This window comes from Oncorhynchus clarkii, chromosome 13 (genome assembly GCF_045791955.1).
Source record: "Oncorhynchus clarkii lewisi isolate Uvic-CL-2024 chromosome 13, UVic_Ocla_1.0, whole genome shotgun sequence".
NCBI classification, from domain to species: Eukaryota; Metazoa; Chordata; class Actinopteri; order Salmoniformes; family Salmonidae; genus Oncorhynchus; species Oncorhynchus clarkii.
In genome coordinates this window covers 17,810,764-17,826,498 of record NC_092159.1, presented here as the reverse complement: position 1 = coordinate 17,826,498, position 15,735 = coordinate 17,810,764, and the positions used below count along the sequence as shown (strand labels likewise).

General features: G+C 44.3%; 1 protein-coding gene across 2 annotated transcripts in view; it reads left to right on the top strand.

The window, feature by feature from the left end:
• Positions 1 to 10,858, top strand: part of LOC139424536 (ras and Rab interactor 2-like) — a 58,366-nt gene extending 47,508 nt beyond the window's left edge. The window contains exons 10-14 of one of the 2 annotated variants that reach the window (XM_071176471.1): positions 4,178 to 4,260; positions 4,646 to 4,871; positions 6,963 to 7,094; positions 7,357 to 7,553; positions 8,282 to 10,858. In XM_071176471.1, coding sequence (XP_071032572.1) covers positions 4,178 to 4,260; positions 4,646 to 4,871; positions 6,963 to 7,094; positions 7,357 to 7,532 — 617 coding nt within the window. In that variant the 3' untranslated portion in view covers positions 7,533 to 7,553; positions 8,282 to 10,858. The remainder of the gene's footprint in view (positions 1 to 4,177; positions 4,261 to 4,645; positions 4,872 to 6,962; positions 7,095 to 7,356; positions 7,554 to 8,281) is intronic. The other variant, XM_071176469.1, reaches the window with a different exon arrangement.
• The last annotated feature ends 4,877 nt before the right edge of the window (positions 10,859 to 15,735 follow it).

The following is a 15,735-nucleotide window of genomic DNA, read 5'->3' as shown; positions in this document are numbered from 1 at the left end:
AATATGGTATGAACTTACTAGTGACAGAAAATAGGCCTAGTTAGAGGAGGCTACAATACGTAGTCCTCATTTTGACGACACTGAGCTGAAGCAAGCAAGTGCTAATGTTTGACAAGGAAATTGTGATGGAGGCTGACTTAGCCAATGTTGTCAAAGAGGGTTTTCATTGAGTTTGGGCTGAATAAGTATTTGCATGAATATGTAGCCTTCATTTTACACTCGGCTCTTGTCCCTTGTTCTTTGTAAACAACGACAGCCAAGCATTGTTCAGAGAAGAAGTGGTTGTTGACTGACGTAATGGCAAAAGACGCAGGCTATGGAAGGCTTTCAGGAATGGAGAAGTGAAGCTTGGACTGTGCTCTCCTACACTCACTGTTGACATACTATGTCAGTGTAGACTGTATACCCTATGTATAAGATGCATTAGGAAGAAATGGGTGTAGGTCATCGTAATGTCATTTAAAAGCCCAAACTGGATCAATTTACTAGTAATTGAGGTAAGGGGGGTAAAATTGATAGTTTTACTGGTAATTGAGGTAAAGAGTGAGCATGGGGGTAGAGTAACCAAGTGTGTGTTTATAAAGGGAACCAGAGAAAGACTGTCAACACACACAGACGCCCACCGACACACATACACATACAACACACAGGTTGGTTTTACTATCCAAGTGGGGACCAAAAAATGTATTCCCATTCAAAATCTTATTTTAACCCTACCCCCACCCCTTAACCCTAAAACTAAACCTAACCCTAACTCTATAGCCAGTTTGTGCTGTTCTGTGAAGAAAATAGTACACAGCATTGTACCAGATCTTCAGTTTCTTGGCAATTTCTAGACTGACAAGTTTCAGAAGAAAGTTGTTTCTGGCCATTCTGAGCCTGTAATCGAACCACAAATGCTGATGCTCCAGATACTCAACTAGTCTAAAGAAGGACAGTTTTATTGCTTCTTTAATCAAAACAACAGTTTTCAGTTGTGCTAACATAATGGCAAAAGGGTTTTCTAATGATCAATTAGCCTTTTATATTTATAAACTTGGATTAGCTATTGGAACACAGGAGTGATGGTTTCTGACAGTGGGCCTCTGTACACCTATGTAGATAATCCATAAAATATCTGTAGTTTCTAGCTACACTAGTCATTTACAACATTAACAATGTCTACACTGCATTTCTGATCAATTTGATGTTATTTTAATTGACAAAAAAATTGCGTTTTTCAAAAACAAGGACATTTCTATGTGACCCCAAACTTTTGAACGGTAGTGTAAATCATAAGGCCTTTCCACAAATAGAACAATGAGTCAGATATTTCACCTGAGGTATAAATGTGAAGCATCCGGTTGGCGTTTCCACTCACTACAAAATATGGTGATCAGAGGAAGCCGAGTGGTCGGCAGAGGGAGAAGATAACGCCAGATGGATTTTGGCCGACATTCTGCAAATTTTCTCATCGATGAAACATTTGATCTCCATACAGTTTTCTGTTTCCAAAACTAGAATCTGTAACAAACAGAGTGGACTGCGTTTTGTAGACTTGACCTTTTGCTAAAGTTGTAAAATAAGTTGTTGTTTAGAAGGAGTGCAAGGGTGAATTCGAGTTATTGCACACACGCACTTCACGGAGTAGGCGTTCCCTAACGGAAATATGCAAATAAATGCTAGAACGCGCCAATAGGATCTCACTAGCTCATGCTTGGCTCTGCCCACCTCCTTGCTTGTTCTGCACACTATGATGGATTTGCTCCTATTGGAAACGACAGGCTCTGGTCTATCTTGGGTTAGTTATAAAAATCTTTGGCCTTTCATTGAGGGCCTCGTTATACCCTAACACAGTGGTGTTAAGAATCTCCTGGTTTACAGGCCACACCAGGCCTGCAAGTCACATTATGATGGCTTGCAAAGTGATATGTAATTCCTATTGGAATCCAGCCGGAGTTAGGATTTCCAACAAGTGGACTTGTTAATCACCTGCAACCTGCATTCAGAATGACTGCTAGGGTAGGGAAGATTGAACACTGAGAGAGCCTCAATCATCTAAACTGGAACAACCATCTCAGTAACGGGTGCAATAAATCCAACAGATTGGATATTTAGAAAACTGTAGGTTATTTATCTTTGTGTAGCATAAAATGTATCAACCAATCAATGTACATGCAAAAACACAGATGTTACAGTAAAACAAACCATCTCTCCCTTCAACAGAGCATGCTGGGAAATAGTATATTATTATTTCTTGTATTTTTATTTATTTACCTTTATTTTGAGAGTCAATGCTGAGACCAAGGTCTCTCTTACAGATGAGCCCTGTATAGCACCACAATACACATCAAAATACAATAAACACAATAGACCACATATTCATATACACAATAACATATGTGTTATTATACACAACAATACACCAAAAGCAAATCATAAATAACTAGAGACATTCTTCAGTATAAAGGTCCCCTAACAACCATCTGAGATGCCCTAGAGGCACCAATTCCACCCATTTTAAAGTGCATTGTAGTTCATTCTACCTAACTGTCTAGACACCAAAGGATTCCCCAGAGTTAACCAGCCCTGTGAACGGGATGCTAACTTGTCCTTTTAAATCCTAACAGTGATGAAAGTCGGCTGGTTCTACGTAGAACCCTTCTTGTCTTCCAAATAATCATCAAAGAACCCTTTCACCCAAAAACAGTAAAGGATGTTAAATGTCCTAGATAGAACCATTTGCCTAACAAAGGACCCTTGTCTTCCAAAAAGGGTTCTTCTGATCCAACTGGTTCTTGGTAGAACCATTTCTCTCCACAAAGAACCTTTTTGGAAGACTTTTTTTTCTAAGGGGTGTAGCCCATTGTACAGGCTTACAGAGGAGGTATAGGAACATAACAAACATTGCCCAACATACAAAAGAGTCAAGGCCAGTCCTGAGAGGAGACAGGAAACCAGCAGTAAGGAAGTGTAGAGGGACGTGTGTGTGTGTGTGTGTTTACTTCATGTGTATGAACTACTAACCAGTGTGTGTTTATCCAGCTCCCGAGTCCATGTTAATAATCTACCTACCTCTCCATCTATTCAGAATCATATTTATTTTATTAGTCGTAGCCGACAGTAAAACACTACCCAGTTTTTACCTTGGTTGACATTGCTTTGCTAAACTGGCTCATTTACATATAGGAATATAGTGCTGTGTAGTCTGTAGGGAGTGGGGAGTTTTCTAACCTTACACTTCCCCAAACCTCCCTCTTTTTATCTTTCTTTCTCTTTTCTTTCTTTTTTTTCTCTCTCTGTACACTCCCCCTCTCTCTCTACTCCTCTCTCTCTGTACCTCTCTCTCTCTCTCTCTGTTTTCCTGGAAAACCCAGCATTGCTCATGTCAAACACCAAAAAGTTGTCCTCCTCTCTAGACTTTTGCTACTCTCAGGTTTTCCACACAATAGGCCACTAGATTCATTTGGATGAAGGCTTTGCATGATAAAGTGGCAGTAACAAATGAAAAATAATAGAGACGATAAAAACTACGGTTCAGTACCCAGCTGCCGGCTACGGTTCACGGGCTCTGTCACCGCTAGTTAACCAGCAGCAATGACTATTTGCTTGACACTGATTTTCTACAGTTTGTGATCAGATGAAAAATAATAGAATAGGCTACGTGATGGATGTAGGCTATTGTTTTATCGAACTGTGTAGTTTGTGTTCAAGCATGTATTATTCTCCTGGGGATCTTGGGGTGATGTCCGTTAGTGTGCAGGTTCAGCTATGGTTATGGCTGGGTTATGTTTTAGGGCGAGGCAGTGGAAGTAACTCTTGACAGCGTACGCGCACCATTGTACAATAAAATGCTATTGCATGGTCAAACTGCATCTGGGTCAGTTGGTGTTTTTTAATGGTTGTGGATGGTATTTATTTTACTGCATGACGTTTTACAGCGTTTACGTTTACCGTTTCATTGCGGAAAAGCCTTTTCAGTTGCGTGAGATTTATCCCTCTAAAACGTTTTAAACGTAAAGCTCTTACGTAACGGAGGGTTTTACCACATCCTCCTAATTGTGTGAAACATTGATCGAACTCCAAAAAGACGAAGAAAGCCCTGCACACAGCAGTGTGTCTTGATCCAGTTTAGGTTACAAGCCAGTGTGGGGAAGCAGTCACTAACTCCCAACGTGTCTGTGTGTTTTATCTCTAGACTCTGTCCTGGAGAAGGCCATGCACAAATGTGTGTTGAAGCCGCTGAAGGGCGTAGTGGAAGTGGCCCTGCACGACTTCCAGGTGAGCTTTGTCTTCCATTGCAGCACCTGTTAGTCAAGTTAGTAGAACGTTAGTCAAGGAGCTCATGTCTTTTAACAGGATATATTTTAATCCTGAAGTTGATGTCATCATAACCTCTCAGACCTGTGGTTTTCTCCCCTTCTAGTTATTACATTTCTATGATAGAAATATAATAAATAGAAGGAACAATGATCATAGAAATATAATGAATAGATGGCGATCATGACCATGAAGATGATTCATAACCTTGTTTGTCTAGTAATTCTATATCTATAATCACAACCTTGACCTTCCTCTCTCTACTCTCCCATTTAAGCACTGGGGCTTTGTCACTTCTAATAACTACATTTCTGCGGTCATAACCTTCTCCTTCCTCTCCTCCTAGGTGAGCAGTGGAGGCTGGCAGCAGCTGAGGGAGAACCTGGCCCTGGCTAAGACCCGGAGGCCCCAGGACCTGGGTGTGGACGGGGCTGTGCCCCCTGACCCCATGGCCATCGAGAAGATCCGCCACAAGTTCCACAACATGAGGAAGATGTACTCCCCGGATAAGAAGGTGTCGCTGCTGCTCCGAGTGTGTAAACTCATCTACACCATCATGCAGGATAACTCAGGTAGGTGGGATTGGGGGGAGAATGTGTTTTGGGAGGGAGGTTACATGTACAGTCATTGTCATTTGAGAATGACACAAATATAAATTTTCACAAAGTCTGCTGCTTCAGTGTCTTTAGATATTTTTGTCAGATGTTACTATGGAATACTTAAGTATAATTACAAGCATTTCATAAGTGTCAAAGGCTTTTATTGACAATTACATGAAGTTGATGCAAAGAGTCAATATTTGCAGTGTTGACCCTTCTTTTTCAAGACCTCTGCAATCTGCCCTGGCATGCTGTCAATTAACTTCTGGGCCACATCCTGACTGATGGCAGCCCATTCTTGCATAATCAATGCTTGGAGTTTGTGGGTTTTTGTTTGTCCACCCGCCTCTTGAGGATTGACCACAAGTTCTCAGTGGGATTAAGGTCTGGGGAGTTTCCTGGCCATGGACCCAAAATATCGATGTTTTGTTCCCCGAGCCACTTAGTTATCACTTTTGCCTCATGGCAAGGTGCTCCATCATGCTGGAAAAGGCATTGTTAATCACCAAACTGTTCCTGGATGGTTGGGAGAAGTTGCTCTCGGGGGATGTGTTGGTACCATTCTTTATTCATGGCTGTGTTCTTAGGCAAAATTGTATGTGAGCCCACTCCCTTGGCTGAGAAGCAACCCCACACATGAATGGTCTCAGGATGCTTTACTGTTGGCATGACACAGGACTGATGGTAGCGCTCACCTTGTCTTCTCCGGACAAGCTTTTTTCTGGATGCCCCAAACAATCTGAAAGGGGATTCATCAGAGAAAATGACTTTACCCCAGTCCTCTGCAGTCTAATCCCTGTACATTTTGCAGAATATCAGTCTTTCCCTGATATTTTTTTCTGGAGAGAAGTGGCTTCTTTGCTGCCGTTCTTCATACCAGGCCATCCTCCAAAAGTCTTCGCCTCACTGTGCATGCAGATGCACTCACATCTATCTGCCTGCTGCCATTCCTGAGCAAGCTCTGTACTGGTGGTGCCCCGATCCCACAGCTGAATCAACTTTAGGAGACGGTCCTGGCGCTTGCTGGACTTTCTTGGGCGCCCTGAAGCCTTCATCACAGCAATTGAACCGCTCTCCTTGAAGTTCTTGATGATCCGATAAATGGTTGATTTAGGTGCAATCTTACTGGCAGCAATATCCTTGCCTGTGAATCCCTTTTTTTCAGGTCATTTGCATGGCAAAGAGGGACTTTGCAATTAATTGCAATTCATCTGATCACTCTTCATAACATTCTGGAGTATATGCAAATTGCCATCATACAAACTGAGGCAGCAGACTTTGTGAAAATTATTATTTGTGTCATTCTCAATTATTTTGGCCACGACTGTGCAGAGAGTGTGGATGAGTTCCACATATTTGTCTATAGTGTATCTGGTTGTGTATTACACACGATTGGGATCAATTCCATTTAAAGTCAGTAAATTCAGGAAGGAAACTAAAAAGCACTTTTTCTTAATTATTTTGTTTGATAAAACTTTTTTTTGAAATTCTATTGACCCCCAACCTTGTTTTATCTGCATGCTTCTGAGTATGTGTGTTCATGTGTGTGTTTTCATCTGACCACAACTTTCCTATACCTCACCTTGCCTTTCCCCTTTGTACAGGGAGGATGACTTCCTGCCCATGCTGGCCTACGTCCTGGCCCATTGTGACATGCCTCTCTCTCTCTCTCTCTCTCTCTCTCTCTCTCTCTCTCTCTCTCTCTCTCTCTCTCTCTGTCTCTCTGTCTCTATGTCTCTGTCTCTGTCTCTCTCTCTCTGTCTCTCTCTCTCTCTCTGTCGCTCTCTCTCTCTCTCTCTCTGTCGCTCTCTGTTGCTCTCTCTGTCGCTCTCTCTTCCCTCTCTCCCCTCTCTCTTCTCTCTCGCTCTCTTGTCTCTTCTCTTCTTTCTTTCTCCTCTCTCTCTATCGCGCTCTCTTCCCTCTCTCCTCTCTCTCTCTCCCCTTTCAATTCCCTTCCATTCAATTTGCTCTATTGGTATGATGTAACAATGTACATATTGCCAAAGTTTACTTTGGAGATTTACAGTATTAACATAAAATAATAATAATCTCTCTCTCTCTCAGGGAGGATGTACGGAGCAGATGACTTCCTACCGATGCTGACCTATGTCCTGGCCCAGTGTGACATGCCTCAGCTGGACACTGAGATCCTCTACATGATGGAGCTGCTGGACCCCTCACTGCTGCATGGAGAGGGTAGGTCTCCCATCACGTCATGAAACTGGAATCAATACCACAGTAAACAGTTTGCGATATACTCACGTATGCACCAGAATGTATTCTTCACCAACATGCAAACCGTATATGTCATTTTCTACCTCATATGGCCTCGTTGAGACATTAACACGTCCACAGTCAGACCCACAGCATGCCCATATTGACATGTATTATATTTCTCTTCCTGGGTCTCCTCCTTCCCTGCCTGCTCGCCCCTTCTCCCCAACCCTCCCTCTCCCAGGTGGCTACTACCTGACCAGTGCGTACGGGGCCATGGCTCTCATCAAGAACTTCCAGGAGGAACAGGCAGCCAGGGTCCTCAGCTCCGAGGCCAGAGACACCCTGCACCAGTGGCACCGCCGACGCACCGCCCAGCGCACGGCACCCTCCGTGGACGACTTCCAGGTATCGCCCTGAACCCCATCTGACCCCAAGGCAGTGAGTTTGAAAGAACGCCCCCCTAAAATGCCTTCCCCGAGACGGGGGAGACAATCTGCATGGCTCCAGTGTGAAGTTTCCCTTAAGTACAGATCTAGGATCAGCTTTCTTTCCCCCAATCCTAACCTTAACCATTAGTGGGGGGAAATGCAAAACTGACCCAAGATTAGCGTCACGGGGCAACTTCAGTCAACACCAATCTGCATGAGATGCGCCGGTGGTGACATGCTGAGACTATCCCTCTGTATTTGGATCCGTATTCAAAAATGATCTGGAACTATGAAGACAATTTTGGAAGAAAAAAATGTGTTTGATTTCCGGGTTAGGGACGGTCAAGAAGGGAGTGATATTGAGAAGGAAGCTGAAAGGTAGATGAGATAGGACTAATCTAATGCATGTGATTGTGTACTAATGACGCGTTGTCTTGGGTTTTCTCTGTTAGCTCTGAAATGGCTGTGTCTTCCTGTAAACGCCATACAAAGAATAGAAGCTATTAGAGCCGTATCAGCGCTCCTTCATCTTTCTCCCTGTGTGTATTTGTGTCTCAGTTCTGATCCTGCATGAGCACCTGCATATAACTGATATCCGTGTTCTCTGTCTCTCTCTGTGTCATTTTCTCTCATGTGTTTTTGCATGAGTATATTTTATATCTGTTTTGCATGTTTGCATAAATGTATTTTTGTATGAATGATACCTGTATTACATTCCTTGTATCCCTTCTCCTTCAGAACTACCTGCGAGTCGCCTTACAAGAAGTCAACAGCGGCTGCACAGCCAAAACCCTCCTAGTCCACCCGTACTCCACCACCGAAGAAGTATGCTCGCTCTGCACCTACAAGTTCAATGTTCATGACCCCGAGAACCACGCCCTCTTTCTCATCACTGAGGCAACCAGTCAGCAGCTTGCCCCGGACACACACCCCCAGCGAATCAAAGCGGAGATACACAGCCACCCAAACTCGCAACCCTTCCATTTTGTCTACCGCAGAGTGCCCAACCTTAACCTGTGTATACCAGCCATCCCAGCTAACCAGCACAATGGCAACTGCCTAGCCAATTGGATGAATTAAACTGAATTAAAAATAAATAAAACGTTATTGATCCCTAGAGGGGACATTAGATTTTTCACTAGTGTACAAACGCATACAGGGACAGACTCATACATCAGAACACATAGACCTGAGAGAGCACTGATGGATGGTGGAACAAGTACAATACCTGACTGCTGAGATTGAGGCAGTCCTAATATGGACACCATGATGGAATGATACTGAATGGTGATGCTGCGGATGTCCTAATATGGACACCGCATACATGTAGCCATAGAATGGTAGTGGAAACAACATTGATTCAACCAGTTTGTGCCCAGTGAGTGTCAGGAATTGGTTGGTCAAGTCCAGTGTCGAGTCAGCTAGTGACCACTCTGCAGAGCTGACTCCAGGGCAAGATTCATGACAATAAATGCCAAGCTACATTTAGCATGCTCAATTTCTGATTGAGCCGACAAATGCAGTTTACCGTGAATGCAGTCTCCATAAACGTGGGAACATTGCCATTAAATGTAAATTGTGCTATAACTTTGAACTTCAGCGATTTGGATTGAATCGAGCCACCCCACTGGGCACAAACTGGTTGAATCAATGTTGTTTCCACGTTATTTTAAAACGGAAAAAATACGTTGAAACAACGTGGATAGACAACGAATTGACGTCTGTGCCCAGTTGTCCTGGTGGGATGTGTGAAGAAGCTAAACAGATGCTTTGCGAAGGTTGGCTGGACTTTTCATGTGGATTTGGCGACCCGTATAAGATATTTGAGGAATGGCTTGCAGCAGTATGGACATCATGTCAACTTGCGTACTCTTAAGTCTACAACCTAACTGTCATTTGCAACGCCATTATATTCAAACAAAAAGTTTTAAAAACACACTGCTCTTGCTGGGTATTACTTGTTTTGAAATATTATGCTTTAATAAGAGCAAGAGCAATGTGCAGGTTTCTCTTTTCTTTGAGGTTATCATATTCCCTCGCACCTGCAACCAGATAACTCAGATGTGCGAGTGCTTTTTGAAATAAGAAATGTAATTATATCAAATTATATAACTGAATATATTTTTTCCTGTAGCATTTTGTATGATTATTTTGCTGCAGTTGCTGGTCAACTGTAGACAACATAAAAGTGTAGATTGTGTTTTTATAGGAAAATGCTATTTTATTTGGATTGAAAACGTAACCAGTGTGTTCCTGAGATCATTTCCCCCCACATGACGTACGATTTTATGCCAGTAAATTAAACCAATAAATATTTTGGAGACAGAATCTGAATTGACTCAACTAAACTTTTGTCTATATCAACTGCCTCAGAAAATGGGAATGACTGTATTCAAAGTTGTACTAGAAAGTTGAAATTGTATTGGTTGACGGGAATATACTATTTTTGTTTCTGTCTGTTATCTATAGGGGTCACTGGCTGATTCCTTATCAGCTATTGAGAAGAAATGACAATCTAAACAAAATTTCCCCTTGAGGATGAATAAAGTACAATCTCATCTCAGTCAGTATTAGTGTGTACTACTCCGAGAGGTTGGTGATCTCTAAGAAGAGAACGGTCAACAGTTTTATTGAGATGCGTATTGTACAGTCAGTTGATATAATGGTAATTATTCGGTTACAACATAACCATTTCTAACCATTGTGATACTGTGATTGCTAAACACCTGTATGATTTTTCCATCACTGTTTTGCTGTTATTCAAATCTCACAAGTAGAAACGGATGAGTAGTGTGTTCGATTAATATTATGACACTTAATGCAATGCTTAAAACACTACTGCTAAACCAACCAAACTGTCTTTTTGATCTTGTATATGTTCTGGGGGATATTTTGTATTTATTTTTTGAACTTTTATGCAAAGAAAGTTGATGAAATGATGGGGGGGTTAAAATATGCGAGATGGTGTTGGGTGTCCTCTCCCAAAAGCCCTGTAGTAGCCTTTCTTTGACTATTGCACCCATTACAACTAAAACTCCCTATTATGGTGTTCTTTTGTTGACCTTAGTGACCATTTGTTGCCATGTTGGACTAAAGTATGAATGAATATACTTTAATAAGAAATACCATGCATTTTCAAATGTTACTCTACAAACAGTTAGTCTTTTTTTCTTGGAATAAAAACACCACAATGTAATCCATTTTAGCAGTTTTATTTGTTGATTACATTTAGCAAATCACAAATGTGAAACATGAAATGCAGAAATTAGTATTTGTGTAAATATATCCATGATATTAAACAAGTCGTTAAAGCTCGATTGGACACAGTGTTATCCTCCTGGGTGCATTCAGTGGGGTATCCGCCCTTTACGCATGAATCAATCTCCTCTCTGTTCTTTTGCATGTTTTCGATCTGGTGTTGTTTGCCATAAGCATGTGGTGGCCAACACTTCAACTGTCTCCTGACTTTAGACTAGAGCCTTTTCAGACTCCAATGCGTGATTACAGTTTTTTTTCTGAATGCTTAAACTCAAACAGTGATTATTGAAGCACTATCTCTGAAACCATTAACACTTGGAGCCAAGGAATTTACCAAGTGTGCCAAACTGAATACACGTTCTCTGCTTTACACTCAGTTTGTAATTTTATAACACACTTTTTGCTAAACTGTAATCACAACTCACTACACTCAGTTTGCAATTTAATAACGCACTTCTAGCAAAACTGTAAACATTGGTCTCTACATTGCTACACTATTTCGCCAAATGCCTTTCCACATTGACACATGAAAACACTTTTAGATAATGAGTTAACTTACAAATCAGAGCTTGAGCACTATAAATAGGCCACAGGTAAACATTTGGTTTGGACAACAATGGAGGCCAATATTGGACAGAGAGTAAGAGGGGTGAGAACTAGAGGAGTACGAGAAGGTGAAGAAGTAAGAGAAGGAAGAGGTGAAGTAGGACGGGGGAGAAGGAGAGGACGGGGAAGAGGAAGTGGAGTCAGGAACACAATAACTGATGAAATCATGTTGTCAGCCATGGGATGAGCATGAGGGAGGCTGGGCAACGGGTTCATCCAAATCTGAGTCTCTATACTCTTGCAGGTATCATCCGGATATTTCTAAAGGAGAACCGGTAAGTAACTGTAAGTGCTGTAGTCTTACTGGTACAGTAATATGTACTGTACTTTCATAATGAGAAGGATCTATCACTAAAACCATTCAAATGTTTTTACAGAACTGCAAGAAAACCAGTATCTGGTGGAAGAGGTTGTCTGTTCACCCCAGAGCAGGAGACCCACATTGTAAATATGATCATTGCAAATAACTGCATCAGACTCAGAACTGCAGGACCACATAATGGTAGATAACACCATATTCTAAAACGTCAACAGCGTGAGTCTCTCTGCACTGTCTCGTCTACTGAAACGCAATAGAATTAGGATGAAGCAGCTGTACAGAAACCTGTAAAACAACTGAGATATGAATCCTATGATTGGTACTGGATGTGGAAGTGTATGGTGCTACATCATATTGACTGATCCCTGTCTTTTCATACTGTGCTACATTGTTTTGTCTTGTCTCTTTCAGAGAGACATGGCGCGAGAAGCAGATGCAGTGCATCATGAGCTAATATATGTGGACGAGGCAGGTTTCAACCTTGCAAAATATCATCGGACACCGTGCCATTATCAACGTCCCGGGACAACGTGGTGGCAACATAATGTGTGCGGCTATTAGTCAAAATGGCGTCCTTCACCATCATGCAATCCTAGGCCCATACAACACTGCACACCTTATCACATTTCTGGACCCCCTCCACAACAGACTAATCCCGAATGACCAGTGGCCAGAGCAGCCCAAGTATGTTATCATCTGGGACAATGTTAGTTTTCACCTGGCTGCTGTGGTCCGCAATTGGTTCACAGGTCACCTACCCACTTTTCATTGCACACAATCTACCCCATACTCTCCGTTCTTGAACCCTATTGAATAATTATTCTCAGCATGGCTTGGAAAGTGTGTGATCGCCAGCCACACCAACGCATAGCCCTTCTACAGGCATTGGAGGAAGCTTGTGGAGAAATCGATCAGGGGTCATGCCAGGCCTGGGTACGGCACTCCACTCCAGGAGATACTTTACACGCTGCCTAGCTCAAGACATCACAATTAAGGGGGGAAATTATTTTCTTTTTTTCTCAAAATATTCTAACATTTCTCAAACAACAAAAGCGTAGTAGAAGGAAACAAAAACATTTGTGCTAGAAAAAAAACACGTGTATCCCCTCTCACAGGCGGAGACGGAGGCTATGAAAACATGTCTCCGAATCCCTGCTTCAGGGGTACATTCGGTCCTCCACTTCACCCGCCTCCTCGAGTTTCTTTTTTGTGAAGAAGAAGGAGGGAGGTCCGCGCCCCGTGTATTGACTATCGGGGTCTTAATCAGATCACGGCGAGGTATAGTTAGTTACCCGCTACCGCTCATAGCCACAGCGATAAGAGTCAATGCACGGGGCGCGCTTCTTCACCAAATTAGATCTCAGGAGCGCTGACAACCTGGTGCGTATTCGAGAGGGAGATGAGTGGAAGACGGCTTTCAGTACCACCTCTGGGCACTATGAGTACCTCGTCATGCTGTACGGGTTAATGAATGCGCCATCAGTCTTCCAAGCCTTTGTAGACGAGATTTTCAGGGACCTGCACGGGCAGGGTGTAGTGGTGTATATTGAGGACATTTTGATATACTCCGCTACACGCACTGAGCATGTGTCCATGGTGCGCAGAGTGCTTGGTCGCCTGTTGGAGCGTGACCTGTACGTCAAGGCTGAGAAATGCCTGTTCTTCCAACAGTCCGTCTCTTCCTAGGGTATCGCATTTCCACTACAGGGGTGGAGATGGAGAGTGACCGCATTGCAGCCGTGCGTAATTGGCCGACTCCCACCACCGTAAAGGAGGTGCAGCGGTTCTTACGGTTTGCCAACTACTACCGGAGGTTTATCCGGGGTTTTGGTCAGGTAGCGGCTCCCATTACCTCACTGCTGAATGGGGGCCCGGTGCGCTTGCAGTGGTCAGCTGAGGCGGACAGAGCTTTTAGTCACCTGAGGGCTCTGTTTACCTCGGCTCCCGTGTTGGCCCATCCGGATCCCTCTTCGGCGTTCATAGTGGAAGTGGACGCATCCGAGGCTGGGATAGGAGCCGTGCTCTCTCAGCTCGGGTACACCACCGAAGCTCCGCCCCTGTGCCTTCTTCTCGAAGAAGCTCAGCCCGACGGAGTTAAACTATGATGTGGGGCACCGGGAGCTGTTGGCTATCGTCAAGGCCTTGAAGACGTGGAGACATTGGCTTGAGGGGGCTAGACACCTTTTTCTCATCTGGACTGACAACCTAAATCTGGAGTACATCCGGGCAGCGAGGAGACTGAACCCTTGCCAGGCAAGGTAGGTCATGTTTTTCACCCGTTTTGTATTTACCCTTTTCGACAGACCAGGCTCCCAGAACGTGAAGGCAGACGCACTGTCCCGGATGTATGACACAGAGGAGCGGCCCCTGGATCCCACTCCCATACTCCCTGCCTCCTGCCTGGTGGCGCCGGTAGTGTGGGAGCTGGACCCGGACATTGAGCAGGCATTACGTGCAGAGCCCGCTCCCCTCCAGTGTCCAGCTGGGCATCTGTATGTTCTGTCTGCTGTCCGCCACCGGCTGAACTATTGGGCCCACAGGTCACCCTCCTCTGGTCATCCTGGGATCGGTCGGACGGTGTGCTGTCTTAGTGGGAAGTACTGGTGGCCCACTTTGGCTAAGGAGGTGAGGGTTTATGTTTCCTCCTGCTCGGTGTGAGCCCAGTGTAAGGCTCCTAGACACCTGCCCAGAGGTAAGTTACAACCCTTACCCATTCCGGCAGTGGTCGCACCTGTCAGGAGATTTCCTGACCGATCTTCCTCCTTCACAGGGTAACACCACGATCCTGGTCGTTGTGGATTGGTTTTCTAAGTCCTGTCGTCTCCTCCCTCTGCCCGGTCTTCCTACGGCCCTACAGACTGCGAAGGCCCTGTTTACACACGTCTTCCGGCACTACGGGGTGCCTGAGGATATAGTGTCTGATCGGGGTCCCCAGTTCACGTCGAGGGTCTGGAGGGCGTTCATGGAACGTCTAGGGTTTCGGTCAGCCTTACCTCAGGTTTTCACCCCGAGAGTAACGGGCAGGTGGAGAGAGTTAACCAGGATGTGGGTAGGTTTCTGAGGTCTTATTGCCAGGACTGGCTGGGGGAGTGGGCAGCGTTTGTATCCTGGGCAGAGATGGCCCAGAACTCCTCCACTAACCTCTCTTCCTTCCAGTGTGTATTAGGGTATCAGACGGTTCTGGCTCCTTGGTATCAGTCAGACCGAGGCTCCTGCGGTGGACGACTGGTTCCGGCGCGCGGAGGAAAGATAGGGCGCCGACCATAGGACGCCTTCAGTACCTCATGGACTGGGAGGGGTATGGTCCGGAGGGGAGATGCTGGGTTCCGGTGGAGGACGTGTTGGATCCTTCAATGCTGTGAGAGTTCCACCGTCTCCATCCGGACTGCCCTGCGCCTCACCCTCCGGGTTGTCCCCGAGGTCGGTGTCAACGCGCTGCTGGAACCACGCGTCATTTTCCATTGGTTTTGTCTCATCTTCCTTCACACCTGATTCCAATCCCATCAATTCCATGTCGTGTATTTAACCCTGTTTCCCCTCATGTCCTTGTCGGTGATCGTTTGATTGTATGTTATGTGCAGTTCTGGTGAGCGCCGGGTTTTTCAGAGTTTTGTGAGCACTCATTAAACGACTCCGTTTATACCACCCATTACACGCACCCATTACAATGTGGATATATACATTACATTCTGTATCTCCACATGGTTTAAACTAATCATTATATTTCACCTCCTTCCTATAGGCCAAATTTAGACTGTTACAAGAACACTGTCCATATCAGATTTTGCATATCGTTTGAGTTGGCCCCGCATATTTATGAACGGCTGAGCCTGATATCCCTTGTGGAAAGGTACCTCGTGAATCGACATAATGTATTCAAGTGAGCAGACACCTAAGGCAATTGAATTGTCCTTGGTGCCCGCTCTCTTACCTTATAATTCTGTATTCCTTTGTGACTAACTTGTTTGTATACAGGTAGACCAGAAAAAGACACATCCCTCATTGGCAG